The 12,926-nt window shown below is 49.3% G+C and overlaps 1 protein-coding gene and 1 pseudogene across 6 annotated transcripts in view; one reads left to right on the forward strand and one right to left on the reverse strand.

Moving 5' to 3' along the window:
* Pde10a (phosphodiesterase 10A) overlaps positions 1-6,305 on the reverse strand; it is a 452,353-nt gene extending 446,048 nt beyond the window's left edge. For 3 of the 6 annotated variants that reach the window (NM_001388511.1, NM_001388509.1, NM_001388510.1), the window contains exon 1: positions 5,756-6,291. Coding sequence is in view for 2 of the 6 variants with exons in the window: in XM_087586493.1 (XP_087442619.1) it covers positions 4,362-4,467 (106 nt within the window). In the remaining 4 variants the exon portion in view is untranslated. Of the gene's footprint in view, positions 1-4,361; positions 4,472-5,755 lie in introns of those variants that run through there. The other 3 variants (XM_087586493.1, XM_087586490.1, XM_087586494.1) reach the window with 2 other exon arrangements.
* A 3,903-nt stretch (positions 6,306-10,208) lies between these two features.
* Rpl23a-ps4 (ribosomal protein L23a, pseudogene 4) lies at positions 10,209-10,677 on the forward strand (annotated as a pseudogene).
* Positions 10,678-12,926: the final 2,249 nt, after the last annotated feature.

A 12,926-nucleotide genomic window follows, 5' to 3' on the forward strand; every position in this document is an offset into this window, starting at 1 on the left:
GCCAACCCTGTGCAACTCTGGCCAGGGCTGGCCCATACCTGGTTCCAGACACCAAGAACACAAGGTCGGGAGGCTCAGCTACCTCACACGTGAAACAATGAACTAAGAGGGAAGCTGTCTACTTTTCAAACACTTGCGAGAAGAATTTAATACTAGACAACTGACATTATTTCATGCCCATAAGCCATCTCAGAAAAAATAGAGGTTGGAATGTGAAGACAGAACAGGAAAGACGTAGGTAGGCATTGGGCTGAGGTGCAGTGAGAAGGGTGACAAACCTGATGGGACCTATAGGGGCTGAGAAAAGATTTCTGGGGGTGCCTGAGGAAAATGGGGTTCAGTGTGGTGTCAGTGAAGAGTAGCCAGTTTAATCGTGTGATTAAACCAAAGTCCTTAAGTAAATTATAATGCCTCGAAAAGAAACTCACAGGAAACAAACAGGACAAGAGTAGGAAAAGAATGACATCTGTTCTTAAAAGATCAATAAATACGAAGATGCAGTATATTCAGAGATAACTTGCATACTGGCTTCAACATTTCCATTAGCCTCACAGGCATCTGCCATGTATGACACACTCTTATGTTCCAGTCCATACCAATGAAGAAAAGTTCAAACAAGAATGTCCTAGTTGGCATTCCATGGCTGCGGTAAACACCATAACTGAACGTGACTTGAAAGGAAAGGTCTATTTCAACCTACAATGCTCAGGTCACAGTCCGTCAATGAAGGAAGTCAGGGTAAGAAGTCAAGGCAAGATCTTGGAGGCAGGAACTGGCAGAAGGCCATGGAAGGAATCAGAGCCATGGCTTTGCTCACCTACCTTCCTAAGACAGCCCTGGTCCACCTGCCTAGGGAGGGTATCGCCCACAGTGGGCGGACCCTCCTACATCAATTACCAATTAAGAAAATGCCCTATAAACATTCCCACTGGCCCATCTGATGGAGGCAATTCTTCAGGTGAGTTTCCCTCTTCCCAGATGTATCAAACACAACAAAGTTTAGCCATAGCAAAGGGGAAACAAAAACGATTGCTACTATCATTCAATTGCACATCCAACGTCTCTAAATCATTAAGATAAACATTGTATGTGGATATTTTCCAAAAACCCCATAGTACATATGCTAGACGTGGAGCCTACTAGGGTTTACAGGAAAACTATACTCTGACCATGATATTTTTAGGAGTGTGTGTGTGTGTGTGTGTGTGTGTGTGTGTGTGTGTAGTCACATACACATGTCCATAAATAAAAAAAATTAATAGAAACTTCAATAAATGTTCAGACAAATCTGTGGTATGATGATGTGCTTTCCCCTTTTAACCAATTATTAAGATAGATTAATCAAGAATGGTGAGAAAACCAAATCACCCGTATAGAGCCAGTGACCCAATGTGACCTTAACTTCATATTCCTAAGAAACTTCCAAGGAGTAGTCATCCACACAGGACTTGGATCCAACATCTGCCGGGATCCAACAGGCTGGCGGGAGGGCTGGGGAAAACCACACACTCGGCATGCACTGTAGGTAAAGACACACAAAAGAACAGAAGGGTTTTGTTCTTAGGCTCTAAGGCCCCAAGCCACTCTTCCCTAACAAGATATGTTTCAAACTTTAGATAAAGCAGAGATGTTGATACATGATCTTGAAACCAGTAGGCCCCACTAAAATCCAACATCCCATTGCCTTAATTTAATACATACTTATATTTTCCAGGGTCATTGCAATCTTTGCCATTCATTACAATGTCAGAGAAGCCCTTGGGGTCAAGGTCAGCAAGGTCTCTTCTCTAGTGTTCAAGAAAGTCATCAGTTTGGGCCTGGATTCCAACAGGAACACAGCAAAACCAGCATGGAGTCTGCAAAATGCAGCACTAGCTTCTCACTGACAAGAAAGGATCCCATGTCACTCAGACCCTGTACCCACTTAGTGTCCCTTCCCCAACTTTCAGAGCAATAGTCATACAGCCACACGTCATGTACACACAGACAAATTTCCACCATGCCTGGTCTATGTCATGACTTGTATGCTACACTCTCCATTTCCCAAGCAAAAGTAGTCACAACAGGGCAGTTGAGTGTCCTCACCCTCAAGGGTTTCTTGAGCTCAGTATCTGTAGACGCTCTTCAGGTAGAGTTCTGATTCACCAAGTACAATGGTCACGGCAAAGTCTTTAAGTTTTGTAAGTTAAAAAACAAAAGCAAAGTGTCTTAAAATTATGCTAATCGTTGAATTCTATGAGCATGGCGTGGTGGTATAGAATCGCTCCCTCCTGACGATGGGAAAACTCCAGCCATTCAAACAAACCCAACAACAGTATCTAAAGTTCTTACCAATTACGCACATGCCCAATGAAATTAATGTAATCAATGCTTTGGTTTGTCCCATGACAATAATTGAGCAATGAACCATCAAAGCATGCACAGTCATTGGAGACCACCATGGTGACCGGGCAGGATCGATCAACTCCCGCTAACCCTCGACTGCAGCGAGCAGAGAGGGCCACATCCTGACCCTTGGCTTCTCAATGAGACAGGGCCATCAAAGGTTCTGAGAGCACATGAAGCTCTGCCCTCTCTGTAAGACAGACACCTATGTACACAGTGTTACCCACTGTGATTCTCCATATGTTCCCCGTAGAATGTCTGGAAGATGTAGAAATTATTTGTGGCTGGGAGCATGGGCTTCCCACACCATGGATTGTTGCTTTATTCTATTAACACACACACACACACACACACACACACACACACACACACAATGAGAAACATTTGGTAAAACGTAATTCTTGTCTCTTCTGAGAATTAAGAGCTGTGAGTTCATTAATTATGAAAGGAACATAACATTTACCCGGGTTGTTGTTACCATGATAGCGAGGCCACTTCACATAGACTTTAGTTCTTGCCCCACAGCAAACCTAAATCAAAAATAATACTGCACAGAGAGTTGATGAGTTGGCCAGGCACCATGATTGAGTGATCATTCCCTTCCTTGCAATGGAAAAACTTCAGCCATTCAAAAAAAAAAAAAAAATCAACAATATCTAAAGTTCCTACCAATTACCCAAATACGCAACAAGATTAATATAAGCAATGCTTGGTTTTGTCCTGTGACAATAACTGTGCAATAATCCATGAAAAAGGGCACAGTCATTAGAGACCACCTCTTTTGTGGCGACTGGGCAGGATCGATCGACTCTCACTAACCCTCGACTGCAGCAAGCAGAGAGAGCCACATCCCGACCCTTGGCTTCTCAATGTGACAGGACCTTGCAAAGGTTCCAAGGGCACACACGGCTCCACATTCTCTCCAAGAGGGACTTTGCAACCCCATGTTCCTAGTGACAACGCAGGAGATGGACCAAGGACTCCATCTTGGAGACACCGGCCATCTGATGCTCTGCCTCTTGGGAGCCTGCTCCATCCAGACCATGGTCTGGCTGCAGGGAAGAAAGCAGACAAGCAGAACAGCTCCTCATGCCTGCCCAGCCACCTGGGACACACCACCCCATGAGTCTTCTCACCACCTGATCATCTACAGCTTACCCAACAGCAAAACCTCACGAGCCCTCCTTTTCACTTATCCCCACAGCCCGGGAAAGGCTTCGCTCCAACATCTAGGCCTCCTCTTAGTCAGATCCAGAATGCTTGACGTGAAATAAAAGGTGTCTGTCTAGGTTTCCTTTGTGTGGAGATCAGAGATGCCAAGCATCAGTTTTGCTACCCAGGAAATTTCCCATCTTTACTTTTTCTCCGGTGCCATTCCAGGCAGAGACGAACCCAACTGCTTGCCTCCTCCATCTCCCCTTGAAATGAAATGTACCAATCCATCTGCTCAACCCTCACCTCCAACTTCAGGAGGACCCAAGGCCCTGCCTGTGCAGAGGATGAAGATTCCTCATGACGCAACCCTCAACATCCCTGGATTGGAGAAGCACGGAAGAAGGTATGGGCCCTCCCTGCTGTCCCCATCGGCAACAGGCACTAGGGGACAGCACCAGCACCCCTCCCTCCAGGCAGAGTCCTGCACTCAGGCACCAACACAGGCCATCTATACACAGGATAGGGTCTTCACAGACAAGGCAAGCAGGAAGGAGAGATGGCCAGCATCCTCAGTCGGCCCTTCCTGGCCCCTCCTGCATCCTTCCCTTGCCTCCCAGCTTCTCCCCCCAGTATGCTCCAAGTTCGCAGGGATCTGGGTCTCGAGCACTGGCCTAGTCAGCTCCTCTCCACCCCACCCCCAATTTCCCTTCTGTGGGTAAGTCTACCCAGTTGCTCTGAAGATTGGGGCATTCCTGAGGAGCATCTCCGCTCCGAAGCTCTCCGCATGTGCTCAGTCCTCTGTCTCCTCCCCCTCCCCCTACCTGGCTCCTCGCTGCTGCCCCCAAACCAGGCAGTGGGTTCCTCCTCTGGGAGCTGGGGTTCTCCTCCACCTCCTCCACCCTCGAGGGCTTTGCGCTTCTTCGACATCTCTGCCCAGGGCCTGGGGTTTGGGGGTTTTCTTTTCCCCTCCCCCTGGCCCTCCCCTCTCGGAGAGGAGAGTGAAGGTGGGGTTAGGTGGAGAGGAAAGGGGTGGGGAGAAGAGGCCAGGAAAGGAGATGGAAAGAAATTGCTGCCGAAGGGATCCGGAAGGCAGGCAGGAGAGGCAGGGACTTGGGCAGAACCCCCAGGATTCCTTCCATCAATGTGGCCCTTTCTCTCTCTCTCTCTCTCTCTCTCTCTCTCTCTCTCTCTCTCTCTCTCTCTCTCTCTCTCTCTCTCTCTCCTCTCTCCCTCTCTCCCTCTCTCCCTCTCTCCCTCTCTCCCTCTCTCCCCCTCTCTCTCCTTCCTCTCTCTCTCTCTCTCTCTCTCTCTCTCTCTCTCTCTCTCTCTCTCTCTCCCCCCCCCTCCTTCTCCTTCTACTAAAAGGGTGAGCTGAGAGGACAAAACCCAAGAGAAGAGGTTCCTCAGATACTTCAGAGGTCTCCTGCTAAGGTGGGAGGGAGCCTGGGTGGGGTCCACCCCCCCCCCTTAGGACTCCTGGTCCTGCCTGGCTGTGAGGAGCCTGCGTGTGGCTGTGGAGAAACAGCCACACTCAGAGTGTTTGGTCCGGGATGGTTGGGATGTGGTTTCAATGGGTTGCCAAATAAAATAAAATAAAAGCTACGGAAGGCAACAGAGATGCTTTCAGATACTAACGATGCAGGGCCCCCTCCTCCTTTATGGCCTCATGTGATATCTCGCAAAAGAGAACGGACCGAGAGGCAGGGTGCAGGGAGATCTGTCCCTACTGAGGACCGGAGACTGGCAGCAGGAAAGAGGAAGGAGGTTGAGGTGCATGACAGCCCTTCTCTGCGCCACCTCAAGAGGCACCTGCGGGTTTGGCTAGGCAGCCGCTGCGGTTTGCAGCTGGGGCGCAGTCTACTCTGGAACTTGCAGCTCGGAAACTCCAGGAACCCTGAGTGATGAGCCCCAGGCTGTCACTTGGCACTGGGGTTGACTGCAGGCTCTTCCATCTCCCCTGCTAAGCTTTATAAAGTCCGGTGCTTCTCACTTACACTCCTCACCCCGCTCCTCGCTCACCCAGTCACATCCACAAACACTGACACACTGCTCACGCACGCGCGCGCGGGCACACACACACGCACACACACATTTTCTTACTGCTAGAAAGCTTGCAGAGAGATAAGTTTTCTTTTCTTCTTTTGTTTCTTTCTTTTTAATCCCCCTTTGGACTCTCAGTGGCTAATGTTAGATTTAAAAAAAATTATCAACTTACCCGCCAAAGTATCCTCCAGTACAAAACTCCTTTCTGCTTCATTGCCAGTTCACAAATTCAAAGTGGGGCCGTAGGGACAAGTCTCTGGGAAAGGTGGATCCGGGCTCCATCCAGGGCTGCTCAAAACAAGTTGCCAAACCCGGGTGGCCCAAGTCCAGGACCTCTCCAAGATGCTCGAATATGCTCCATGCAGCAGTATTCCAAGGGCTTCGGGTACTTGGAGTTTCTGCGCTGGCCATCTCGCAAAAGGGGGAGACAACTCTAAGAAGGAGCGATGCTACTCCCTCCCGCCTTCCTTTCTGGGATCCTCAGGAAAGCAGTAAGGAGCTTTCTAGGCACCAATGAAGACTGGTCCATCTCAGCTCAGCCTCTCGACGGAAGCAACTTTAGACCCACACACCTAGAAGTAGTGTGTGTGCACGAGTGTGCATGTATGTGCACGCGCGTGTGTGTGCGTGCGTGGGCGAGTGTCCAACCCGTGTGCCCGCGTGCACTTGACATAGGGGCGGAGTTGGGGGGCTGCGTGTGCTCTGAAGAGCCACTCTCCCCTGCTGCTGGAACTTAGAGAGTTTTCCTTTAAGCCAGAGACGCTGATGCTTGGACAGCCCCCCCTCCCCGCGTCCAACAGGAGGCGATGACGTCTGCAGCCTCGTTGCCAGAGCAGTCCCCAGGCGGCGGCTGCTGTTCATTGACAGGAGCAGAGGCTTGGACGTCAGCAGCCGGACCTTGGCGACGCTGCTCCCGCGGAGACGGCTCCCACCCCCGCACCTGCCAGCCCGCGGGGGAGGAGGGAGTGAAATCAAAGCCACGGAGGAGCGGATTGGGGCGACGCTGGGGCTGCAGAAGGGGGGTGACTCGGATCTGCCCTCTTTGTCCTGGAGCCCCGGTGTATATAAATAGTACAGTCTCCAGCCAGACTTGCACCCGCTCTCGCACACCCCCACACCCCCCTCCCCCCGTCACTTTGTGTCGGGCTGGCTCGGCGGGAAGGGAGGCAGGGGGGCGGGAAGGAGGGAGTGGAAATAGATGTTGGTTTTTTTTTTTTTTTCCTCTTCCCATTCATAGATTCGGCTGGAGTCATGGGGCCTTGGCTCTAGAAGTCGCAATGAATGGATGGATGACTGCACGCACCGAGACCACCAGGTCCTCGGAGGCGTAGCTAGAACAGGGGGCGCTCTTCCCACGAGGGTGCTGGCACCCTTGCCCAGGCACACAGAGACTGCAAACCACAAACCCCAAGGAGGCCAAAGGCCTGCCATCTCCCTCCCCTTGGATCCCTCCTGGATTATTGCCTCCCTGTGAGGCTGGGATTGGCAAAACTCAAGCCACTGAACTGAAAATCTGCACACAGTGGGGCTCCCAATCCCAAGTGGAACCTTTGACAAGGGGCTTTCTGCAATCGGAACAGTGACAGTTGCTAGAGGAGCAGCCACTTGGTGCAAGATTATTAGTCACTGGGGTATTGCTGGTGGCCGAAGACCTAGCCCCTCCCAACCTGAGTACCCAAGAGTGCTCCACACCAGAAAGGAGGGAGCAGAGTGTCATATGAAGGTACAGGGTGCTTTAGCTGGACTTCTCCACAGGAAGCCAGCACTTGGAGAATCCCTGGGCTCCAGTGACTGTGGCAGCTAGAGGACTACCCAAGACCACTCAGAGACCACTGCCTGCATCCATGGCTGTGCCCCCATGCACTGAACAAGTTTCTGCAAGAAACTAAAACTGCAGGTGCCCAGCACACAGAGGAGTTTCATAAATGCATCCCAATGGAGAGGCAGAGATTGTATAGTTTTGAAGTGAATCTGGACCATTTATTACCCTGAAACAGATGTGCATGGCTGGAATAGCTGGGGACAGCAGAGCCCAGGATGGGGGAGCTACCTGCATAGTCTGTTCTAAGGCAGGCATGGTCAATGGCTAGGAAAGGAGGGAGTGGGTAGGGAAAATGTCTTCTCCACCCTAGCCATCGAAGTTCACCAGTGACATCACAACCTCCGTGCCATCAGAGAGCCTTTCTTAGCCACCACTTGGGCCCTTCTGGTCATGCAGAGAAAGGACAGAGGAATGCCCTCCAGACTCCTCCATCTACTACATTTTTGTTTCTGCCTTCTGTCGCAGCAGGTGGGTGGGTGCCTTGTGGGACAGCCTCTGGCTACTCTCTGCTCTGGACCATCCCTGAGGCACTTTCCTGGGCCTGCTGCTGTTGAGCGGTGTTCAGCTCCTTCTCCATCAGTCATTCTGTCTTCCTGTCCTCCAGTGCATCAGTGCCTAGAACACACTTCCTCCTGCCCTGTCTCTGTGAATAACCGACCCTTGGCTTGGACACCGGGCCCTGCCTAGTGCCTGCAGGTTCCCCTCACCCCCTCTTTCTTTCTGATGCTGAGGTGTTCCAGAACCATTCATAGACCCCCTTTGCTCTCCATCACTTCTGAGGTAAGGCTCTCCTCACCCTGCCTGATAGCTTTAAAATACGTCTTGCTGTTACATTTAGCACAGACCTTCCCCCTCTGAGCTTGAGACTCAGGTGAGCCACAAGTTCCCCTTGTGTGCCTGTAAAGTCTCAAAACCACCCAATTCCACTTCATTGCAGCCATGATGGCCCCATGGCATTCCCACATTAGTAAGTAGAAGCAGCTTGTTCCTTGTTGACCACAGGTCAAGCCATTGTGGTGAGGTTGACCTCTCTTTCCTATCACCCCATTCCATCTATCTCCTCAGCCTTGAGTGTGCAGGCTCCAGGGACCTTGCACCACCCCCTCCAAATCTCCAGCACCACCGAGTCACGTCCAGGTTGATCAGGTTGATGGTGCTGCTCCTTCAACCCTCCACCCCCATGCCACACTCAACGTAGAAACTATGGCCACTGAGAAAAAGGTAAGATCATACCAGCTCTCAGCTGAGTGAGTCCTCCGTGGCTCTCCACAGCCCATGAATTCCAGCCAGGACCCTATGACGTTCTACAAAACCCTGTGGCCATTCCACTTTTACTCATCCTCCAGCTGTGATAGTTAATTTTGGTTATCGATTTGATTTGACTAACAGACACTCAGGATATCAGTGGGGTAAACCTTTGGGTATTTCTGTGATGGCGATTCCAGAGAGGATTAATAGAATTAGCAATAAGACCTGCCCTGGATGTGGAGAGCACCATCCCAGGGACAGACATCCCAAAGAGAACAAGAAGGAAAGACTAGAAACTGAGAGTCCATGTTCACATTCCTCCCTGGATGCCTCCCCACCGGGCCAAATCCCTCCCGTGACCATGCCTCCCACTGTGATGGACTGATTTCTCTGAATTATGGCACAGAATAAATCCTTCTTCTTACGCTGTCTTTTAAACAGTTTTTGTGGTGTTTAGTCATACTTCCCAGTGAGTGGGAAACTACGTGGTATAGACAACGAATGCTGGTGTAAGTTCAGAAGCCAGTGGAAAAGTGGCCAGTGCTCATGAAGTGTCAGAGGAGGGATTAGCGCTCTGCTAGGAACTGAGCTAAAAACTATTTGTGTCAGTGTGATGGTTTGTAAACGCTTGGACCAAGGAGTGGCACCATTAGGTGTGGCTTTGTTGGATAGGTGTGTTACTGTGGGTGTTGGCTTTAAGACCCTCGTCCTAGTTGCTTGAAAGCCAGTCTTCTCCCAGCAGCCTGCAGATGAAGATGTAGAACTCTCAGCTTTGCCTGTACCATGCCTGCCTGGATGCCGCCATGCTCCCTCCTTGTTGATAATGGACTGAACCTCTGAACCTGTAAGTCAGTCCCAAATAAATGTTGTCCTTTATAAGAGTTGCCTTGGTCATGGTGTCTGCTCACAGCAGTAAAACGCTAACTAAGACAGTCACATTCTGGGAAAGCATCTCCTGTAAATCTGAGTGAGTCTGAATTCTAAAACAACACTCTAAGTTGTTGGGAGGAAATTTCAGTTCAACACAACATTCAGATGGTGGGGCAGTCTGCACTTCCTCCGCTTACCCAGGTTTACAATGACAGAACAGAAAGGGCAGAGATACAGTTTGACTCCGAGTCTGATTAAATTGAGGGTGGGTGCATAGTGGTTATACATGTTAAAGAGAAAGCTACAGTGGACACTAGAAAAGGGAGCTGTGCCTTTAGGATAAGACTGACCAATCAAGAAGCTGAAGGGCATAAAATGTAAATCTACTTGAAGGTATGTTGTAGGAAATACTATGTGGAGGGGCAGTTACCTCACTTAGATTATAAAGTTTCCAAATAGAAGACACAAATGTTTTTAAATTTATAATAGGTCTTAAGATCACTAGATTTTATCTGCTTCCCTGTCAGTACCCCCAAGATATCACTTGCCATGTTCTACCTGGCCTGTTCCTACTCCACCATGGCCTACTCGTGGCCATGAGTTCACAATCCACATACACCATGGCGACTTTTTCTTTCTTCCTCCTCTTTCCCTCTTGATCTCTCCTAAGATTCTTTTCACCAAGATGGCGCCGAAAGTGAAGAAGGAAGCTTCTGCCCCTCCCAAAGCCGAAGCCAAAGCGAAGGCCTTGAAAGCTAAGAAGGCAGTGCTGAAAGGCGTCCACAGCCACAAAAAGAAGATGATCCGAACGTCACCCACTTTCTGGCGGCCCAAGACCCTGCAGCTCCGGAGGCAGCCAAAATATCCCAAAAGAGTACACCCAGGAGAAACAAGCTTGACCACTATGCTATCATCAAATTCCCACCAACCACTGAGTCAGCCATGAAGAAAATAGAGGACAACAACATGCTTGTATTCATTGTGGATGTCAAGGCCACATGCACCAGGTCAAACAGGCCATGAAGAAACTCTATGACATTGATGTGGCCAAAGTCAATGCCTTGAAAAGGCCTGGCAGAGAGAAGAAGGCTTATGTTCGTTTGCCTCCTAACTATGATGCTCTAAATGTTGCCAACAAGATTGGGATCATCTAAAGTGAGTCCAGATGGCTAATTCTAAATATACATTTTTTCACCATAAAAAGAAGAAGGAGGAGGAGGAGGAGGAAGAGGAAGAGGAGGAGGAGGAGGAGGAGGAGGAGGAGGAGGAGGAGGAGGAGGAGGAGAAGAAGAAGAAGAAGAAGAAGAAGAAGAAGAAGAAGAAGAAGAAGAAGAAGAAGAAGAAGAAGAAGAAGAAGAAGAAGAAAGCTTTGTTCAACCCCCTCTCTTCTTCCCAGCCCAGATTGTAGGCATCTCTATTAACCTTCAAGGAAGGGCAAGGTTTACACAGCAAAAGCTGATATATGTGAGGATCTCCTCACCCCTGAGAATCTCCTCAAGCAGGGGTGGGGGGACCAGATCTTGGGGGCTGATACATAGCATTTGAATACATCGCAGCATCAGACCAACCCCTACAAGGCAAGAACCTGAACAGAAAGGGATTAGGCAGAGGTTCCCTGATGGAGAACAATCTCCCGAGAAAATACTTTCTTGTGTTCAACCTTCCAGTCAATCAGCATCTTTTGCAGCCATGGTCTAAAGGGCCAGACTATGCTCTGATCTGACAGGAGAATTTGACACATGGTGCCAGTTTTGTAGACGTGCCAAATACAGGAGCTGTAGGGTCCTGGAGGCTTGCACCAAATTCCTGGAAGATACAGAGTCAGGAAACATGGCAGGGCTGGATTCCCTGGAGGCAAACTCTAAAAGGCCAGTGCATAGAACTATGGCGATGAAGGTAAGTTGTAATGGGGACAACAAGATCTTGAAGATGCCAGGACTATGGGACAGCCGCCAAGGAGCCTTAAACACAGAGTAGAGCTGACTTGAGAGATGGGCAATGTGTGCTACAGAAAGCCAAGCTGAATATGCAGAGACATCCCAGGCTGTTGGAGCACAGATGAGATCGCCATAAGTCCCAGGTCATCAATCAAGGAGCTGCAAGATTTAGTGTTTGCTCTCTTAGGTTTTAGTCTTCCTTTGGTCTGATCTTTCCTTTCTGGTTCCCATTCTCCCCTTTTGTACTAAAAAGTGTTTACTCTCTACTCTTGCATATAGAAAGCTCATAGCTTGATACTTGACTTTTTGGGTGCTCACAGTTAACAGACTGTCTTAGGATCAGAGCAAACTTTAATCTTGGATTTTAAAATAATGTCGGAACTGTTAAAAACAAGTCTTGGAGATGAATCAATGCATCCAGAATTGCTATGAGCAAGAAACTTTAAAAGCAGGAGTTGGTTAATGATACTCTGTCATGCTTGCAGACAGGAGCCTAGGGTAACTCTCCTCTGAGAGGCTCCACCCAACAGCTGACTGAAACAGAGACCAATTAAACACTGGACAGAAGTCGGGGACTCTTATGGAAGAGCTGGGGGAAGGATTGACGGTCTGAAGGTGATGGGAACTAACCTGGACTCGTGGGAGCTCTCAGATTGAGTGATCAACCAAAGAACACACACAGGCTGTAACGGGGTCCCCAGCACATATGTAGCCAACTCCATGTGGTATCCCCCACAATTGGAGCTGAGGTTCTTCCTAAAGCTTCTGTCTGTGGAATCCATACCCAACAGATCTGCCCCGAGTGGCCTCAGTGGGAGAGGATGTTCCTACTCTGTCAGAGACTTTATGTCCAGGGTAGGAAGATACCTGGGGGCAGAGGGCACTCTCTTAGAGGAGAAGGGGATAGGAGAGGGTCTCTGTGGGGGGGACCAGGAGGGGGCAGCATTTGGGATGCAAATAAATAAATATAAAATTTTTTAAAAGCAAAATAAATAATAAACAAACAAATAAAAGCAGTACGTTCAGGTAGTAAATCGACAAGACAAGGATTTGTGGTGATTAATTTCGACCAACAGTCTGTCTGTATTAAGAAACATGAGGGTACCAGCAAGAGGTACGTGTAAGGGTCATTCAGAGAGATTTCGAAGATTCGAAAAGATTCTCTCTGAAGGGGAGAGGCACCATCTCACGGGCTGCAGTGCCAGACTAAATAAAGTCAAAAAAAGAAGAGCTCTAGTATCCACTTCTCCATTCCCTGGCTCACCCATTCAGTCCTGAATCCTAAGATGTGAGCAGGCAGCCTGCTGCCACCATGGAGGAGAGTTGTTGCTGAGGTCATGCCGTTCCTCAGTGATGGATTATGTCCGCAGAAGTAAAGTAAGCTTTCCCTCCCTTGAGTTTCTGTTGGGTGTTTCCCTTGAGCCACACTGGCATCCTTATAGGCAGATCTTCCCAGTCGATGGCTG

Source organism: Rattus norvegicus, chromosome 1, assembly GCF_021556685.1.
Source record: "Rattus norvegicus strain SHRSP/BbbUtx chromosome 1, alternate assembly SHRSP_T2T, whole genome shotgun sequence".
NCBI lineage: Eukaryota > Metazoa > Chordata > Mammalia > Rodentia > Muridae > Rattus > Rattus norvegicus.